General features: G+C 41.4%; 1 protein-coding gene across 1 annotated transcript in view; it reads right to left on the reverse strand.

Moving 5' to 3' along the window:
• The window catches only part of BLTP3B (bridge-like lipid transfer protein family member 3B), a 349,381-nt gene that overhangs the window by 96,597 nt on the left and 230,936 nt on the right, over positions 1–21,848 (reverse strand). The window contains exon 14 of the mRNA XM_086918075.1: positions 17,037–18,496. Within this exon, the coding sequence (XP_086774201.1) occupies positions 17,037–18,496 (1,460 nt within the window). The remainder of the gene's footprint in view (positions 1–17,036; positions 18,497–21,848) is intronic.

A 21,848-nucleotide genomic window follows, 5' to 3' on the forward strand; every position in this document is an offset into this window, starting at 1 on the left:
TGCTAATCAATATAGGAGTAGCGAATTATTATAATTTCAGGTTCTTGGTTCAAAATAATGGCAAACACACAGCTGATAGTCCAAAAAAGAAATCCAAAGGCATACTGAGTGTTCAGGAGTGGTAATGTAAATTGTGGTCGCTGTTGGAAATGGAAAACCATGCCTCGGACCTGTAGGATCATGGGGGAAGAAGAGGGTGGGGTGAGGTGGGGGGGGGGGGGGAATTTGAACAAAACGTGTAAACCATTGCTTATTTGTCAGGGGGCTCAGACGTTTTAAATGAACAACCGCAAAGGTGCACCACTAAATACTTCAATAATTAACACCAAACAGCCGACGCGTTTCGTCCGCAAGGGACTTCTTCAGGGCTTATATTTTGGAAAAATGCTTCCAAGTGATTCCCAGGCTCATCGGAATACGGATTGCGGTTGAGGCGAGGGCTCTCTGGACATATTTCTCCACAGGACGATTTATTACGATCGACCTGACAGGTCGCCAGTGCATCTTTGCTCGATTAGCTTCCATGGTTGGACACCTAGAGGACATCACAAGTAAAGATAGGTTGTCCCGACTATTTATAAACTCAGTTCCAATCCGTGGCAAAACTCTTGATGGAGTTAGTACACAATTACAGGACATCCGTATTATTCACAGTTCGCTTGAAGATTAGTCGCACTTGAACATTGAGTCCATGTCTTCATTATTTCTGAGCTAGCAACTTGGTGTAAGGAGCCGTATTGGAGCTTTTCCATTGAGGAATCACTTGGAAGCATTTTTCCAAAATATAAGCCCTGAAGAAGTCCCTTGTGGACGAAACGCGTCGGCTGTTTGGTGTTAATTATTGAAAATAAAGAACCTTGAAAGACAAGAAAACATCATCTTTCGTGATTGATTATATTCAAAAACACTTTTCAAAAACATTGTTCTTTGAAGTATTTAGTGGTGCACCTTTGCGGTTGTTCATTTGAATTTAGTTCCCTAGGGAATAGGCACAGTTACAGTTACGGTGGGTGCCAGTCAGTGTGCACACAAACCCCTATTGTAATTTGAGGGGAAGAGAAATATTTGGGGAGAAAGGAAGTCAGGTGCTACTAGTAAGAAGGGTTCATCGTTCGGCTTTTGTCATTGGCTCAGACGTTTTAGCATGTCCACAAGTGTTGATGTCATTAACGCTTATATGTATGTAAATTAAGGAAAGTAAAATGAGTGAGGGTGTAAGTAAGAGGCATAACATTTGATCGATTTGGTTCCTTAAAGGGTTTGGTTGCATTGTGTTTACTGGTTAGGCGGTTGATCCCAGGTCGAGAAGGGGGGGGAAGAGAGGGAAATGCCTAGTTGAAATCAAAATCTGTTCCAATATTAAATGTGCTGATTAGTGGTAGCATACATCTATATGTTGCTAACATTTTTTTTTAAAGTACCTTTGTAGTAAGTAAAGATGTTTAAAAAGTTCTCTAGATGCCTGATACTTCAGCCATGACAATGGCTCCTGAATACTGGGTTCAAGATATTGTAGGAGAAAAATATCATGACCAAAATATAGAGGGATAGAATATCGAAAGGTAAGTTTGCATAGATTTCATATACCTTCCTATATATTCCCGGTACACAAATGTGGAGTTCAGAATGTGTGCACTCGATATTCAAGAGTACAATCAGTCTTGATTTAGAACCTTATTTGAAAATATGGTGTGCCTGCGTACAATCTATAATGCTGTCTGCTCTAAGAAGTTCATGGGGGAGTTTCTTCGATTTCTTCTCAATTATTTCTTGCTCTCAGTGCTTAAAAATATAGATTACTGCATGCAAAAAACCTCACCCTGTTACCTAACAAGTGACTGGTGACATTCCAATAGACAGAGAATAGGTATTCTACTAGTTCATCTCTCCTAGCTATGCTTAATAATCGGAGAAAGAAATTTCCCGGTGTGTGCAGTACCGACATTTGAAAACCAGGGAGCAAGATGTCTAAGTCCTCACTGAAGCCACCAGCCCCTGCCCTATTTTATTAGTCCTTTTGAAGTTCTTGACAGAAAAACAAACCATCTACAACTAAGGTTGAAAGCACTGGTGCACAATTATCAGCCAACCAGGTACCTGAAATACCCATAGCAAACACAAAAGAATACTGCCAGGCAACATTAAAAGGAAGCAATTCCGTAAAAAGTAGAGATGCACAGATAACTCATGATTTCAAAGCAGCATTAAGAAAAAACAGCAGTCTGACATGCTGCATGGCACTCCAGACCTGCCAAGCCCAATCAGGTTTCAGCAAAGCCGTTTGTGAATATAGTGATCTGTTAAAATCTGCGACACATGAGATCAGAAGAAGTTCACTGGGATTTTTAGGTTCACAAAACTTCCTGTAATAATTAAATGTACTGCCATTGGGTTTTAAATCCTCATGCCTTATTGGTCAGAGATACAGGAAAACCTAACTACTCCAGCTTGGCACAGCCAACAATCATTAACTGTCAATCAGCCGTTGACCACTTCAGGATCCTGACATGTCATCATCAGAATGTTCTGAAGTCTCAGTGGTCACGGCCTGGCTTGGGTTCAGATAAGAAAAATATGACACATCTCCTTTCCTAACAGCAGATAATTATAACATCTACTCAATGATAAGGTAGAGCGTATATATAAATGAAACAAAAAGCAATATAAGTTGATGGGTAAACGCAATACAATATTAGGAAAGATTTTCCAAAGAAGGAAAGGATAAGGGGAACAAAAAGTTTGGCATGTGTTTTGTTCTCATTAACACATTCCTTTTCCTTCCCCTCATATTCCTTGTTGTTTTGTTTTTTGTCACAAACTTCATTATCCAACAACAAACCTGGCAATTCTGAATCCTCCTTATTTTTTGACATACCTTTCTCATTATTTTTCTTCTAATACAAAGCTACTCTTCTTAAATTCCAGGTCTGACCATTGTCCAGTTGACCCAGTTACCACCAACTTGACATTTGGACAATCCTTTGCTAACTCCTCCCGGTTTGAGTTTTACCCAAACCCATGCCTGAATGAACATTCCATGTACTACTTCAGTACTTTCTCCCACTCTCTTTTCACCTATTTTCATTATGCGTCCATGATGGTACCATCTTGGTGCCAGGTTGTCTACCCCTCATCATCTCAAAGGGGCTCTTGCCAGTCCCATAATGTATGGTGGTACGATATGACCACAACATTTCTTTTGCGGTCTTCTGCACTCGGACAACAGTTGTGCATGCAAGTTGCTTGGCACATTTGGATATCTTATTTACTCTTTCACATGATCCATTACCTTGTGGATTGTACAAGGAGGTACACACATTCCTGGTTCCCAATTTTGAAAATACATTTTCCATCTTTAAGGAAGTTAGTTGCGTGCCATTGTCAGTGAGGACCACAGCAGGAATTCCCTCCCATCGAAACACCTCACTCAACACATTGACGGTTGCGTCAGTGGTAGTAGATCTCATGAACACCACCTCAGCCCACCTAGATTTTGCATCCACCAAAACTGCTGCATACCTCCCATGTTCCGGCAAACAATTAAAAGATCGTATAAAGTCCATTCGCATTGTTTCCCATACATTTTCCACCTCCGCCACATGTTAATTCTCATGGACTTTCACAACCTCCACAGGCAATCTTTCTGATTCTTTGCAACTTTGACATTTCTCCACCCAGTCTTTTATTTGCCTATTCTTGAATGGTCACCAAAATCTTTCTTTCACCATCCTGATGGTGAGTGCTTGGTCTTGAGGTCCCTCGTGGGCCAACTTTATAAATTTGTCATGGACTGGTACAAAGCATTCTCCTCTCAAAACAAGTAAATCTCCTTGGACAGATAACTTATCGCTCACCTGAAAAAATCAGCCTCAACCCCACTGGGATGGTACTTTCCTTCCTGTCATCACTTGAAATAAGTCTTACTACACCCTTAAGTGTGTCATCACTCATCATACCTGTAATACAGATCAGATCATTTCGACAGATCATTTCGTGTTTCCACTCCTCCCTTCCTTTCTAGGGCATACTCTATTGGGCAGGGTGTCCATCAGGGCTCAGCGTTGAGCCCCACCCTGTTCAATTTTTACGTTCAGCCACTGGCTGCTGTCGCCAAACCGTGGGACCTTAACATCGTGTCGTACGCTGACGACACGCAGCTAGTGGTCGCCCTATCGGAAAGTGTCACCATGGACCATGTAAGGTTCAAGGCAGGTCTGGCTGCGGTAGCAGAGTGGATGACAGCGAATTGTTTACAACTTAACACCGCTAAGACAGAGGTGCTATTGGTGGGCAAAAACACTGAGTTATGGGGAGACCACTGGTGGCCTTCTACTTTGGGCAAAGCTCCTACACCTAAGAAAGAAGTGAAAAACGTGGGAGTCTGGTTAGACTCAGCACTAAGCTTTGGCACCCAAACGAAAAAAGTTGCCGCCACCTGTTTTGGCATACTACGTAATCTAAAAACAATCCTGAAATTCGTTGACTCCGCTACTAGGCAACTAATTGTTCAAGCTATGGTGTTGTCCAGATTGGACTATACCTGTTCACTGCTCTTAGGTGCTAATAAGGCGGAAATTTCCCGTCTCCAACGCATTCAAAATGCTGCTGCTAGAGCCTTAGTAGGTTTGCCCCGTTTCAGTTCCACCTCTGCTACTATTCGGACACTCCACTGACTTCCTGTAGCTCAGCGGATACAATTTAGGACCTTATGTATTTCATTTAAAATCTTAAAACTGTCTACGCCTAAAATGCTAGTGCCATTGCTGAATATGTATGTGCCCACGCGGGCTCTACGATCAGCTGGCCAGAACCTGGTTGAAGTCCCCCGGTTCAAGCGAAGCAGAGCGGGTGGACGTTCTTTCCGCTTTTTAGCAGCAAAACTATGGAACACTCTACCAGTCCATATTCGGGAAATGGAGGAGTTGTCTCAATTTAGGAAAGCCATCAAAACTCACTTATTCCCTTGAAAATATTTTTTGTCTCTCTTTTTCTGATCTCAGTTCTGTTTTGCTCAGGATTAGCGCCGGGACGCCCCTTTGCTTGGGCAGCTGTGCGCTTTACAAATCATATAACATAACATACAATCCAGCTTGGAAATGGAATTTTCTGAACCTTCAGTGACATCATCCAAATTGGCCACTGTTATCAGGTAGTCTAAAGAGGCAATCCGCTAAAGTGTTTTTCCAACCTGGAACATTCTGAACACTACATTTGTATTCTTGTAATTTTACTGTCAAGCTAGTTAACCTCCCTGAACAGTTTTTGGTGCAATCGGGCCCCAACACCTTAGGAAGGGGTTTGTGATCGGTTCACTAAGTGAATGCTCTTCCCCATAAAAACACAAAAAAATACTGGGTGGCCCAGGCTTCTGTCAATGTCTCAAGCTCTATGACCAATTAACCTCCTTTCAGTGTCGGTTAAGGAACGTGAGGCAAACACCACTGTATTTTTCAACCTTGTCATGCTTCTGAGCCAACACTGCACCAATACCAACAACGCTAGCATCTGTAGTCACCACAGTTTTACTTTCAATTAGGACTGGTAAAAGAACTCCTGCCTGGGCTACATCATCGTTTATCCCTGTGAATGCTTTTTGTTGTGCTTCATTCCAAACAAACGTTCTCCCCTTGCGTACAAACTCTCTCAATGGTTCAGTTTTTCCTGCAAAATCTCACACAAAATCCCACACAAATACTCCACTAGTCCCATAAAGGACATATAGGACCTTAATTGATCTCTATCGCATGGTGTCTGCACATCAACAATTGCACTCACTAAGTTCTGTTTGGCTTTATACCATCACTAGCAACGTGGTAACCAAGGCAATCAACTTCCTGCACCTTGAATACATATTTTTCCTTACGCAAAGTCAATCCAGCTTCCCCGATTCTTGTAAACACTTCAAACAGGATTCTGTTCTGTTCAAACTCATTGTCCCCGAAAACTAGGATATCATCCTGAAAAAATATAGTTTTTTCTATGCCACTCAAAATCCGTGTAATGAGATGCTGAAAAGCACTAGCCGCCGAGCATAATTCAAAAGGTGATCTATTACATTGGAAAGTTCTCTCTGATGGTATGAATGAAGTAAATTGTTTAATATTAGGATGGAGTTTTACTTGATGATATGGGCTTCTTAAATCGAGGTTTGAGAAACAATCCCGTACCCCCGATAGCATCATAATTATCTCATTCATATTGGGCAATGGAAAACTGTCCATGATCACACTCTCATTCAAGGTGAGCAAGTCAACACAAAAAAGAAGAGATCCATCTATATGTTTCGTAATCACAACCGGAGCCTGCCATTCCTCAGCTTGGACTGGTTCTATTACTTCTTAATCTAACAACTGCTGTATTATTTCTTTGACTTGAGCATGTGCTGCCATCATTATTTTCCTTGCCACATGCTTAGCTGGAATACCATTTCTCTTAAGTTTAATCTCATGCATCAAACCCTTAGCTTCCCCTAACTTCTTCTCAAACACCCTTGCATTTTGACTCAAGATGGTAGTCAAGTCACATTCTTCAACCACCATAACCTGATTGACTGCCCTGGGATCTACATTTATATGTAAATCGTACTGATGTGCCCAACCCAAAATGGGTGGCCCATCAAGGGCAATCTACACTTTACCCTTTGTGCATCTACCAGCAAACTTAATGAAGGCTATGATAAACCCCAACACTGCAATGTTAGAAACTTGATAACCTATCAAAATCACATCCGAAGGGAACAACTCCCGCCCTTGCCAGGTTGCTTCATATAAACCCTTTGGTACAAGGAACCTGTATCAACCATCAAAAATATCATTTTTCCATCAATTTTAGAGTCTGCCTTTGAGCATTTTTTCTTTATTTCCTTTCTTTCCTCCTCATCCTCTTCTTGATGACCAATACTCTATGTTCGTTTTCTTTCTCCTCTACAAAAGCTATTTTTTTACACTCTGCACATGCGTGTATAATGTCCTTTCCTCTCACATTTATGACACTCCTTGCTTTGTGCAAAGCAATTTCTTGAATCTGCCAAATGAAATTTACTGCCACATCTGTGACAAATTTGTGACCCAAATCTTCCAGGGATACTGATTGTACCTTTAGTGTTTTTCCTCGCCCTAAATGTTTTTTACTCTTTATAACATTTTCTGACTCTGTGTCATCTTGCAACATTGCCACTTCTGCTCCTTTTTCTCGAGAAATGATTTTCATTTCATTCATACATTTTTCCGACTCTTCCACAACTTTTGCAATTTTAATGGCTTCTTTTAGAGTACTATTTTTCGCAGCTCATAGCCATTCTGGTGCTTTCTTACTGTCGCTTTGAACTATTAATGGATCTCTCACCATCTCCTCATTCATCGGGCCAAACTGACACTTGACCGATAATTTGTGTAGTCTGGACACCAAATCATCCACCGTCTCTACAACCCTCTGTGTCTGTGTAAAGAATTTGTGCAGCACACAACTACATTTTCCTGCTTTGCAAACCTCATTCGTAGTCTGACAATTGCATCCTTTTATATATCATCCGCCTCTTCTACATGCTGTGGTAGATCTTTAAAAACATGCTGCCCCTCCTTATCCAATGTTCCCAACAACAATGCTTTTTTACGTATTGCTGGAAATCTGGTACCATCCAAGGCCACCAAAAAGTTTTCAAAACAGTCTATCCAGTCACACAATTCAATAGATGGATCAACAAGAAACATTAGAAATGGCGGTGGAGCAGTTATCACATACCCCAGATTCACTTTAAGATCTACTCCTATTACTTTTTCTTAAATAGGAAGAGTATTTAGTTAAGTAAACCTGACAACAATTAGTGTAGGTGTTATTGGTTCAATAAACACTCCAACCTGACAAAGTAGCGTGTAAATAACTGAAGCTGTAAAGAAGTCTGATCTGCACTCCACATGAAGTATGCCAATCCCTGAAAATAGTATAGATTAAGCAATCCTTTGAGTAACTGTCTCTGCGCTTGCAGTATGACTTTCAGCTTGCGGATGTCAGCATCATTAGGGGTGTAAACTTTTCTTTGTTAATTAGTGTAGTAAAAGGAAGATACAGAGTCCAGCTGTATAGTTAGATAATCCTTTATTGTAGATTCCTTCTAGGATAGATGAATAGGAGAAGATAAGAAGTACAGATAAAAACCCCAACAGGAGCAAGCTCTAAGCAGCTCAGCCTGAGTTGATCAACTGACACTGTGAGCCAGAGAGAGGCACTGTGTACCAGAGAGTCACCCAGGCATTCTATGATGTCATGAACATTCTATTCAGTGAAGAACAGCAGAGAAGTAGTTTACTACAATTAGCCCAAAACACGCCCCAAAAACCCTCATCCTCGGTAAGAGCAGCAGACCAGGATCAATAGCGGCAGACACGGCTTCCCGAACTGCGTAGAAGGTTAGTCCGCTCCTATGCGCTTGAGGAAAAGCATGTTCAATCCAGCCAGGCAGGGCTGGCTAATGTGAGGGACCGTTGAGCTTTCATGGTGCATGAACGGTGGCTAATGCCTCACATGACCGTGGTACAGGTTTCCCAATCACACACTTTTTTGTTCTCCTCAAAATAATGCTGAATCGCACACATTCCGGGGCAATTATATTGTGTATGGGGTGGCACCCTGCCGCTCACTGTAGCACATACTTAAGTGCGTGTTAGGGCTCCTCACGCAACATGTAGGAAGTCTTGTCCTGTCCGAGCCACACTCTCTGCACTATATCGGTCCAATTACTCAGTTGATAAGTGTTTGTGTGGTGTCTTTCCTCGCACGCCCGTATTGGTGTTCAAGACGTGGATTCTTCTTTTGGTTTACAGATCTCTGGGAACACACTGCATGGCTTGACTAGATCGTCACCAAAATTTAATAATTAAAAGCACCGCTGCTGGGTTTGAAATCCTTGTGCTTTATTAGTCAGAGATACAGGAAACCCAACTGGCACAGCCAATCACTAATTGTCAATCGGCCCTGACCACTTCAGAATCCTACACACAATACAGAGGGAAAATTAAGCCTTACCTTGTTCTCCAAAGGCTACACTCAAAAACTTCAGAATCCTGACATGTCATCATCAGAATGCTCTGAAGTCACCGTGGTGTCGGCCTCAATGGGGTTCAGCAAAGCACAATATGACATTACCATAACTTACTTATCTTAGGACGTTTGAGGTTTTAAATGGTATTTGTAATTGCCCTTTGACGAGGGTTTTTCATGGAAAAAATCTATATACAAAATACAACTGTACAATAAAATACAATTATATCGAGTTGATGTTGTACCATACGTTAACAACATGCAGCTGTCCCTCCCGACAAATCCTCACAATTCTTCAGACTAACCATCAAGTTGAGCTCTTGGACTACCGTGATATATCGTTATCACTTCACAAACTCATTTCCACTCTCTAAAGACTTCAGAAGCAGGCAGCCAGAGAGGGCCTTTACTTCTGCAACAAGAACTACATCAAAACTACCCTTAAACCCTCCATTTCCTCCCGGAAATACAAGGAAGCCCGTGTTTGTTTGCTTTTCTGCCGCTCACATCACCAGCCTTCAATTTTCACCAGGGGACTCCAATCCCCAATAACTCACACTACGGGAAGGCACCAACGATTCACTCTCGCGCCAGGAGGTGCTTAAAAGAGGGCTTAAAAGAGGGCCTGGGCTCCCACAGTGCGGGAGCCCGTGTTTGTTTGCTTTTCTGCCGTCCTCATCACCTGCCTGCAATTTTCACCAGGGAACTCCAATCACCATAGACTCACGCGCCGGGGAGGTGCCAACGATTCACTCTTGCTGGGCTGGGCCTATTCTCTGAAATCTGGACTGATGTTTTAGGATTCTTTCACTCAAGGTACTGGATTTGTACTCCTGTTACAACTTGAGTCACCTAAGGGCTCCACTGAAAATATGGGTTAGCGTAAAGATACCTGTGCAAACCCAGGGGGTGGAATAGCAGGGACATTGGATGCTTTTTTAACTAGGGACAAGTCGGTTCTGACCCATCAAATACAGATTAGCAGAAAGGCTACTCTACCTGGACACCCTTGCTATCCAGAAGTGCTCCTCGATAGGACGCATAAGTACCGTTGAGTCCCCGTACCCTCTTCATCAAACTCTGAGCACTTGCATGTCGTACCTACAGGATCGATCAGAGCCGGGGTGCTAGTAGATCGAGTACCAGTGCTATCAGCTTCCGACTCAGTTATCACTGAAGAACTCACTGGATCTGATCCTGCCCTTATGGGATGCAATGTAACATCAGTGTAAATGTCAATGTCCGAAATGCCCCCTTTACTCGTGTCTACGGTTACAGAATCCCTTGCAATTTCTGCTCCCCTCATGGCACGAGCAGTACAGATCCTGGTACTAGTGAAGTCTCTACTAGGTCAAAAATATTATTGAGGACGCCACCAGTTAACAACAACGAACCTCCCGCCAAATGGAGAAGGGGTGGTACCCTGCAAAAGCCTAAATTTAAGCAACAGACCACCAAGCAAAACATTTCTGAAGTCAAGGTTCCAGATATTGAACAAGGGTCAATTACGCAACCCATGGCTAACAGCAGCACCTACACCCCATCTGACCTAGGTAGCGATGTCGATCAGTGGAAAAGACTTGAGACGTTGGTTACTGTTCTCCTGAACCCTCTACTCAACAAACTATCGCTAATTGAGGAAAACTGTTGTATATTGAGGGTTAAGTAGATGATCGCCCAACCCAGGGGTATGCTCTTGTAAACGTCTATACTCTTTAGTAGTTTCAGCCTCTCTGGTCCTCTGAGAAACCGCAGTGAGAGTGCCTCCGCCAAGGATCCACACCAAAGAGAGTAATAATCCATGCACGGATATCTCTGCTGTAAAGGAAATAACAAAACTATGGTTGGAAATCCAAATACAAATCCCCACGTCACGCTCCTCTGTCACTGCAACAGGGCAGGCCGCTAATGTAGGACTGCCAATACAGAGGTTGTTGAGAGGGAGTCTGGTGCTATGGAGCAAGGTGTGGACCCACGGCAACCACATATTGTATGCCAGTCTTTACACCTCCCTAAGGCCCCATCCCGACTTGTGCTGATCCTGGGAAATGTCTCACCCTTTAGGGAGGGTCAGTCTGAAACTACTGTACAACTCTTGAACAAATCCCTGCATTGGTTGACCCACCAAATAACCAAAAGGGGGATCAGGGGGCTTTCATTGGCAAACCAAGTCATACTGGCCAGAAGGGTAGAGTGACTAGAGGGAGATTGTGTGGTTTTAAACTTTAACAACTGTTCTACACCAAGATTTCTTGTTGACCACCTATGTTGGAATTCATGTAATAACACTCAAATTAGAGCACTACCATATGCGTTTTTTTACAGGCCACATCATACGACGGGTAGTGGAACTAGTGCTTTTACAGGGGTGGGGTTCTCAAAGTAAGGTGCACAATGCACCATAGGTAATGTGTGAATAATCTTAGGGAATAGATTTGTCCCCCTTTGTGGATTAGATCAATGTGACTGACTAATGCTTAGAGAGCACTAAACCTCTCTGAGCAATAATGGTTCAATTGTGCATCAAATCCCATACCTGGATAAGGAAAGAAAGAACGACATACCATGTGACCAAATTGGGGGCTCAGATCTGTTAAAATCATCCAAACCTGCACAGTTATCATATATTTCCTGGAATATCATGGGACTACAGTCTAAACTAGAGTCCCGGGATTGGTTAGAATTAATAGATCAACATGATATTTGTGTATTTCAGGAGACGTAGTCTATTAAATCATTTCACTGACTAGGATATCTTAACTTTTACAAACCGGCACTCCAAGGGCAGAGGGGCAGACCATCAGGGGGGCTAGCAATTTGGGTTAGGCAGAATTAAAATTTTAGCGCTGTGTATTCCAATTGACAGCCCAGATATAATGGCTATTTGTCTACAGGTTACTCCTAACACCTCAATAATAGTCGTTAATGTTTATGCTAGGGGTCTTACAGGTGGGAGACAGTCTAGTACAGTCGACACCCTAGAGGCCTTCCTGGGAGAACGACTGGTGTCTCCAACCTAGTAATTGCAGGGGATTTTAATACTACTTTTGAGCCCCTTGACAACGAAGACTTTAAATTGACCGAAGAAGAAGTTGTGCTATGGAGTGTTCCCACTCTAGAACTGCTCCCCATTAAGCAATGGTCCCAGGCAGCATTGCAACTTAAGGCACTGTGTAAGGAGAGGGGGCTCAGGGCAGTTAATTGTCACTCACCTTCTGAGAAACAGGGCGCCAATACTTACAACAATGGTGTAAGCTCAAGTCGAATAGACTATGTACTTATTAATTTGGAACATTGGTTCTCATTTAGTGACATGGAGGTCTTGGAGAGAGTTGAAAGTGATCATAATCCTCTCCGACTTAAGATGAATATCATGGCCCAACCCAGCGTCCATGTTATGTTCTACTAATAAGGTCCAGCTCTGTAACAGCATGAGGAGAGTAAAATGGGATAAGATAGTGAATAACGAACAAACACTTACAGGAATAAGGGTCACTGTCTCCAATACTTTGGGAGAGCTACGAGCTATTACTATGCAGGCCTAGCTAAATGAAGGAATCACAATGTCACATGAGGACCTGTTTTGTAAAATTGGAACCTTCTTTCTTAAACCAGTCAGTAGTATGACTAAGCAGAAGGGTAAAGAAACCAAATGGTATAAGAAGGATTGTAGGGCTGCCTATAAAACAATGGCGGCTGCCATTAAACAGAACAATTGCGCTACTGTTAAGCTTGCCCGCCAGAAATATAAATCTGTATTACATAAAGCTAAAAAGGACTGGGATGAGCAGAGATGGTTAGACCTTTACCAGGCCAGCCAAGGGAGGAATTTACAGCTCTTTGGCAGCATGTAAAATGGGGGAGAGGGACACAACGTCCAGCGCCCCACCATTACGTAGTTCCGGAGGTGTGGGTTTCCCATTTTGCTAAACAATTTTCTTTGGAGGTAGAGGTTGAAAATGAGGAACCATATCTAATTCTGCCTTGCGACACCGTATTGAGTTTTGATATAGGGTAAGTTGAAATAGAGTTGGGTTCAGTCACTAGCGGAAGAGCCCCTGGCCCTGATGGCGTTCCAGTTGATTTGTTCCAAAAAGATAGTGTTATCTGGCAAGAGTATATACTCTTGCTAGGAAAATGCAATAGCCAGTGGAGCACTAACCCCTGATACTTGGAAGGGTGCTGAGATTTTACCAGTTTATAAAAAAGGTGATCATTCGTGTCCAGGTAATTATAGGACAATCAGTCTTATAGATGTCATGCAAAAAGTAATAGCTAGAATAGTACTAAACATAATACAAGATTGGATTGTTGATAAGGACATATTACCCCATTGCAGGCAGGATTCCGCACCAATGTGAATACGATGGACCAGGTCTTTCAGTTTGTCTTAATTTATTGGAGTGGTGTTTTGCTGGCGGGAGGCACGACTGACGCCGCCTTTGAGGATTTAAAATCCACCTTTGACCTGGTGTCCGGTAACAAACTTTGGAGGGTTCTCAAGGATTTGGGTATGCCAGCTGAATTATTAACTGTTGTGGGGCTTCTGCATGCAGGGAATTATGCCTAAATCCGTTGGAGTACTCAGGGTTATATTACTAACCTATTCCCAGTATCTAAAGGGGTTCACCAAGGGTGCGTCTTGGCACCAACACTATTTTCACTGTTCATTAATGGGATTGTTGACTATTTTTCCACATTCCCAACAGATGCTCTATCCCTTGCTGGAGTAGAAATACCCATACTTATGTTTTCAGATGACACTCATCATCTCAAAAACGCAGAGTGGTTTGCAGAGGGCTCTAACCAGGTTTGATGGTTTTTGCAAAGATCGCGATATGGTGATTAATGCAGACAAAACCAAGTTTATGGTCCGCCACAAACATCGGGCCATTAAGGGAAGGGTGTCCCTCAATGAGGAACTTTTGGATCAAACAGATGTTTTTAATTATCTGGGGATTACGCTTGGGAACAAACTTAATTGGAAACCTCAGATAGAAACTATGGCCCTAAAAATTACCTAGCTGGCATTTTGCTAAAAGAAAATAAGACTTCACTTACCCCGCCTATGTATCCATTGCTTAAGATCTACAATACCAAAGTTATTGCCTCTGTAACATACGGTGCTGAACTCTGGGGGTTTGAAAAACCTAACACCACTAGTTTTATCTCAAAACAAATTTGTGAGAAACGTTATTGGCCTCCCACAGAGCACTCAACTGAAGCCAGTCTTCTATGACTTGGTTGCAGTAGACTGGACGATGTTGCTAAATTTTGTCCAATAGCGTATTGGCATAGATTATGGACTACCCCCGAGCTATTGCACTATTCCACTTCCCTAAAAGACGTATGGGAATCTGACACCTCCTGTAAAATGAAGTGGTTACAAAATGTTAAAAAGACACTGGTTAGTATGGGAGGGCACCATTTATGGGATGACCTAGAGGGCCAATAATTTCCTTCAAAAAAAGATATGAAAGGGCTTTATTGGTCCATGGTGGTGAAGAATAGTATACTAACCTCAGAGTTTACATCACTGACAGGCAAATATTTCGAGTTTAAGACCTGTCTTCAATACAAGCACTTCTGGGATGTCATCACCAAACCAAGGGACAGACTTCTTTACTTTCAGTTACGGGTGGGCCTCGATAAACCCGATTACATGCAAATGGCACAATCTAAATGATAGCAAGTGTAAGTTGTGTATGGAGTATGAGGAAACCTACCCGCATATTTTATTTGTTTGCCCGGCCTACCAGCCAACGCCGAGAAAATGGTTGAAACCTCTATGTAGAAGTTTTAGGAGTAGTGCCACCACAGTGAGAATATTGCAGACTGACACAAGTGCACTGTGTGTAATAGCTGTTGCTAAATTTTTAAGCTGGATATGGCTAATTTGTGAAAAAAATTACCAAAATTGCCAAGCCCATCCAATTTAATTATCTGTAAAAGAAGTAAAAAGATGTGGAAATAGGTAGGCCAGAATTACGCCGGCAGTCCAATGTTTTAACTCTTGTTTAGTATAACCCCAAATATAAGTGGAGTTTGAATAATTTCCTTATATATAGACTGTATCGTTAAACTGGTGTTTATCTGTTAAACCCCAATCCTGATTGTTTATGCTTATTGCGGACGCATATTTTCAGGGCTTCCAATCGTTTAGTTTTATGAAATGTATAGTAAATTCGTGCCATGTTTTTAAAGAATTTTTAATTACCTTGTGTGGTTTTAATGATATGAATTTTAATGTTTTTAGTATATTTCCTGAAATCTATATGTTTTTAAACTTTTGATCAGTAATCAGACTTAAAAAAATATTTTTTGATTTTATTATGAATATTGTCTATTTTATCCCTTTTAATGGTGGGCTTGTGTGTTTCATTGTTACTTGTCTTTTGTGGTCTTAAGTGATCGAATTAAATACATTGATTGATTCATACAAGGAATATATATTATAAGCCTTGTGCGCCATCTATAAAAAATACTGAGGAAAAGATCCAGAATATATGAAGAAATGTACAGCTTGTTGTGTCCCGACCAGAGACCAGTGCTCAATGTCTGCACATCTAATGAACACTTTAAGAAAATGAAACACAGAGGTATACAAGGGTTTAAACTTTGAAATATGCTTCCCTAATTTGAGATCTTAATCAAACTACAAGCAGCTAGCGAAACGTTTGAAAATAAACTAATCAAACTTGCTATTAACTAAACCCATAAAAGAACATGGATTACTTACTGAAATATACAGCTGCTTAACCTCTCGAAGAGGGCCCTAACTTTCCCTTTGCAATTGCTATGCAATAGATATTTACCCTTTGCCAATAATTAGACATAACCAACGGGCGACACACAGTGCTTTACAAAACTAGCAATGAATAAATAAAAAATACAGGTAAAATATAAATAAATATAAAAATGAGTAACTAACACAAAGTAGTTCGACGGTGATGTGAAAACACCATTCTCAGGACCTGGGCAATGGTAATGCTGTACTAGACTGCTGAATGCCAGACTGTTTCTAGAAGCATAAATTCCATCAGTGCTTTGGGAAGAAGTTATCTAAGCATCTCTCTACCTAGGTGTGGTATATGTCTTCTATTTCTTTTGTAGTTTTCTTTTATTATTCTTTGGTTCTGTATCTCTTATACATTATTTAGATTCCTTTGTATGTAATTCAGAATGCTATTGTTGTGAGTTTAGGTTCTACTTCAGAGAAGCGGTTGGAGCTGATCTGAAGAGATGCCTAGACTCTAGCACCAGTGGGTTTTAATACTACTTATTGAATAAATAAGTTTAAACCTATTTACTGCCTCCTACCGCTCTTTACACTAGGGTACCAGAAAACCTTGAACTGGGCCTGCCATTATCTACTGACGGTTGTATGGGTACGTGGGAATAGACTCAGTGCGATTTCCCTTTACCAGCAGAGCTTCAGGATACTCTCTTTTGTGAGAAAATAATTTAAGACCACTTGTACTATTAGAGATAACTTTCAAATGCAAAATCAGTGCAAACCAGTTTTTAACATCCATTCAGGAACAAAGCACATATTTTGCGCATGGCAGAAGGGCCTAACATTCCTTATGTGACCAAAACATGCAGTCTAACAATATACACGAGAGCTTTTGCCCCTAGCACTCATCTAACCCTCAGCTGATTTGCTTCAGAGGGGCAGAGATCATAAGTCCTCTGATTTGCAATTTTCCAGGAGAACCCTTTTAAGGTGGCGAGAGGCCCGTCCATCCACACTGTTCCAAGACGAGGAACTGATACAGTGTGGTCTCTTCTATTGCTATTGTGCACTTTAAATTATATATATATATATATATATATGTTATAGATTATTTTATTTATCCCTAACCTAACACAAAACAGCATGCATGAAATGGTTGTATCAAGGTGTGGATTAAACAGTTTTATAAAAGTATAGTACCATATTTGCCACACATCCAAAGTTGTACATGAAAAGAGAAAATCAGAATAAACGTTTCTTATACCTTAAGTTTAATGGAGCTGAATCCAATGAACATGCTGACAGAGTCCCTTTGCTTATTTCAATATCCTGAGAATTTAAAATTTCTGGTTTAAAATCATGGTCTTTTAGCAAAGGTTCTATATGTACCATGTCCTGGACCAATGAAAGACTTGACATATCATCTTCGGCTCCATGTTTATATATGATGTGCTTGTTGGTTTCCTCTTTACATTTGCCAACCTCAATCTCTGAATCCAAAGGATACAATGTACTTATCTTGTCATTTACTGGCAAGCAGTCATTGTCAGAACTGCCTCCATTTAGAACATCACCATGTTTTTCTGTCTCCAAGTCCATGGCATGATTTGCAAGACTGTCAGGGAACACACTGTTGTGAAGATCTGGAACACTAGCTGATTTGCCAAGGAGGGGATCCGACGCGGGGATCTTGTTGAGTTCGGTGTTAATAGAATTACTATCACCCACTACCCTGCAAGACTCATCCACATTTCTGCTGTGTAACTTGCTCTCTAGTACTTCAGTGGGACCATCTCCATCATCACACATAGGCGATTTGCAAGAATTGTCTTGAGGAAGAGGATGAAGCAATAAGGCAACTTCAGCACTCTTAAGAAGAGCACCAACACATACATTTGTTTCTTTAGCTGCTTTGCCTGTGACTGCCTCTCCGTCGTTCTTGACATTTTCCAATACCTGCTCCATGTGCCTTTGAAGCAGGAGTAAGAAAAGAAATTGGTAGTGGTTTATTTGCATACTCACATGTTTCTGGCAATGAACAAGGACATGTATATCAGCACTGGCGGGACAGCGAGGAGATGCTACTGTCGAAATGTTAGGTGAAGAGTTTGATTTTTGTACATCACAGGTTAGTCCCGATTCAGTGCTGTAATATTGTTTTAAGAGCTTTTTGCGTTGTAAGCGACTGGCTATGTCCATTGAATCGCTTTTTGGAATATTAAAAGTATTGTGACCACCCGAAGTGAACTCCTTTTGTGTTTGTGCATATTTCACTGGCTGGCAAATCCAAACAGAAAGAGGAAACGAATCTACAAAGTTAATGGGTCGACCTTTTCCACTTTTCATTCCTTCATAGTCCACCCAAAACTGGGAAAAGTGTATTGCCCAGATATCTTTAGCAGCAGAGGCCTTCAGTGCATGTACATTCAATTTTGGAGTAACATATCCTTTGTAAACATCGTGCATCTTAGTGTCTTGTTCAAAAGCATGTCTTTGGAATATAGGGTGCAGAACATCAAAACTATCAGAACATCGTGGAAAGTCAGTGAAAGATTTATTAAAAAAGTTATATTTTTTAAAGTCTTGGAACAGGGATTCCAGGTCTGAACGTCTGCAGTTTGGCGATTGCCTTGTATTGGTAGCAATCATTTCAGATGTTTGAATGGAAATGGCTTGGGGTTGATCAGGATGGCAGTTAGGCTTCTTTTCTGAAGGCACAATACACTGAAAGAACAGACAAATATTTTAAACAAGTATAACGAAGTAAATCATACAAAACATTTGCCAGGCACGATACTTCAAGCCATCAATATTTAAGCAAGTTACAAAGGCCATTAATAAAAAATGTACAACAACATTTTTTTTGCAATGACAACCAATGCTTTCCAGAATGCTTTTCTACTCCTGCGAAGAAAGAGAATTAACTCTCCATGGCTATTTCAGTCAAGAAAAAACGTATATAACGTGGTTTCTTCCTTCCTGCTCTCCTTACCTAGGTAAACAGTACCATTCACTACCAATCGTTGGGAAAGGCAATGAGTTGGTCTTTGACTAATGCTTGTTTCCTTTGTCCATCATTCTGTGTTTCTTCTTACACGTTGTCCAAAATCGTTCTAAGGTGGCTACGCATTCATGCGCGGCTATTTGGGAATGGTTTTAAAGCACACATAACGAAAGATACTGCTTGTGGTGTCCACAGGAACATGGACAAAGCAAGCGTCAGAGAGGGTCTGGCAGCAGTGGGTGGGAAAAAAAAGTTTACTTAAGTGAAAATGTTTTTCAGAAAAGGACACATATCCCACTAGTCTCTGGCACTGAAAGGGTCTACTGTCCTGGTACACTGTGCACAAAGAAAATGGCATCACTCAGAGGGAGGGGACAGAATTGCAGATGGGGGCTGATCCTCTATGCTATATGCTGTGGTGAGAGGAACCAAATGTGAATGATGAAGACCAATGGATGAAGAATGCAGAGTGAAAATCCTTCTGTGAATGTACAAATGATTTGGATGTATTTAGGAAAAACAAAAGGTGTAGGCTAATTCCATACCCAATAAGCAGTGGCCAGGCCTTGGCTAGCTGGTGCAATGGTTATTTCTTACTGCAAGCATATGTCACAAAAATAACAAGCATTGGTAGCGCATCAGTTTCGCCTATGTGATCAATAAAAAGCTGTTTATCAATCATTGTATGGGACAAAGGAAAGAGCTCCCTGACAAGTGACACAGGAGTGGCGAGGATGTGGTGCAGTGGCCAGAGCTGCTGACACAAGAACTGGCATTAGTAAATGCTGGAAAATGTGCTACAGCCAAAAGAAATAGAGGAACGGTAAGTGGTACGCACAGGACCCAATGAAAGCCAATAAAGAGAGGGGGCAGGATGTAAGCGCCTTTTAAGTATATATTAAAAACAATTGATTTCACAAGCGCTGTGAAGCGTAGACCTTATAAAGAAACTATGCCACCAGGTAAACATGGCCAACATATGCTTCTAATACATATTTTATATTTAAAAACACTCTCTGTTGTGGCTGTTATACCTTTTTTTATTATATATGAACCAGTTCATATATGTCATGCATTGTTTATTATTGTTGTATATGAAGGAGGCATGAAAAAAACATGACCTAACCAGGCATGAAAATTCCAGTGAGTAAAATGTTGCAATGTCACTTAAATACTTTATGATAGCAACTTTAAGAAGACGACAGATTGTGAATCCCCACATCCAATCAGAGAACAGGTAAAATAAGCATTCAGTATTCAAGTTAATATAAAACAATTAACACAACCCAGTTAAAACGGGTTCAAAGACCTGGCTTAAAAAGCAGGTGGTATAAAGTCGTGAATTATGTTTGGTCATCACACCAGCATTGGCAAAGTTTTGAAAAAATGATCATTATCAGAAACCATGCATGGTGAGCCATGCTTTACTTAAGTTGACACTTCGTACGCCAACTGGAAATATTTAATCCAAAGCGCTTGGTCAAAACGTATCGTAGTTAAAAGTAAGGTATACGTTCTAAAACTAAAATTGAAAAATAAAAGAAAAAATTCCCCCTAACAGAGAAGTCAATAAGTTTAGAGAAGCATGTAGCGACAAATACTCTTCCAATAATCACACAAGAAGATAATGGGATTTGTGATCTAAAGTTGCAGGGAAACTGCTAATGAATGCAAAATTTCAGCACCAAATTTGAAACCGAAAGCTGCCACCAAGACTGCCAACCAGGTATATGAATATCCATTTTCAAAAAGAGAGACGCATGAGAGAGAATAACCCTGACAGGCCTTAAAAGTAAGGCACCTCTGCCCACATCTCCAAGTCCTCATCCACTTTATCATCGTTCCTGGATAATCTAATGGGCACTGCTTCACCTAATGCCCACTCCAGGACATTTCTCTGATCCACAACTCTGTACCTGGACCTTCATACCCCTCCACAATAGCACTATGCATCTGCGCACCAGCAGCACTTTAAAATGTATGGTGCATGTTTGTCTTCTTGCTTTCAGAACTATACCCAATAGGGCCTGCTGTGGAGTAAGGTTCAGAGGTATCCCAGTGACTGCTATTAATTTTGCAATACATCTTCCCATAAGACGGCAATCAGGGAGTATGAACATTCCAGGTAAGAGACCACATCTGCACTACTTTTGGGGCATGAAGCCAGCTGCCCGATAAATCTGCTTAATAAAATACGCATCAGGTAAGTGCAATTTAAAAAGTTCAGTGTTGCATCCCCCAACACCCTCACCTGACCACAGACCACCCCCCATCTTTTCTTCCACATCAGTTTTCCAGGCCATTCTTGCTTTAACTACTGCCCTGGGCTCATAGCCCTGCACATCTGTGTCACCACATGCAAGCTAGAACCCAGCTACAAACCAACATCAACAGAACCAGTTGGGGCGGGGGTAGCGGGGAAACTAGTGCAGATCCCCATGGTTGCTGTGGCCAGGGCCCACATCAACCGCAGCCTCAGCCTCTTGAAAGGTGAGCAAAACCTCATTGAGGTACAAGTCTCCGAATGTACTACAGCCCCCTTCTCGGTAGCTGGCCTTTGTCCTGATCTTATCTACTCTTTTAAACAACTGGAGTAACCAGTTGTACAGCTCCCTTGCAAAATGTAGGTGCTTGAGGTACTCATTTAGTGACCTTTTACCTCATACATTACCAGTCTGACATACACTGTAAGGGTACACGCACGGGACATGACTACCCTTCATGAGTAATTCTAGGGGAGAGAGATTGCCACACGCCTCTTTAGCAAACACTTCTTCCACTTACGTTTTTCAACAGATCATCTAGCGGCATGCTGAATATGTGCTTCATAATAATGTAATTCCATATCTGGAAGAACAAGACAACCCTTCACCAGGTCCAGTTTCAGCGTCACCTTACTATTTTTGCCTGCTCACACAAGGGAAACCAATAAACTGTTTAAGGCATTTAACATAGTGTTTGTGAGTGAAAAGAGTGATTTCCGGACAGCATAAAGGCATCTTGGAAGTAAGACCATCTTGGAAGGAAGACCATCTTTAAGACTGCTATCCGGACCATGGATGAAAGAGGAAG

This window comes from Lissotriton vulgaris, chromosome 1_1, assembly GCF_964263255.1.
Source record: "Lissotriton vulgaris chromosome 1_1, aLisVul1.2, whole genome shotgun sequence".
NCBI classification, from domain to species: Eukaryota; Metazoa; Chordata; class Amphibia; order Caudata; family Salamandridae; genus Lissotriton; species Lissotriton vulgaris.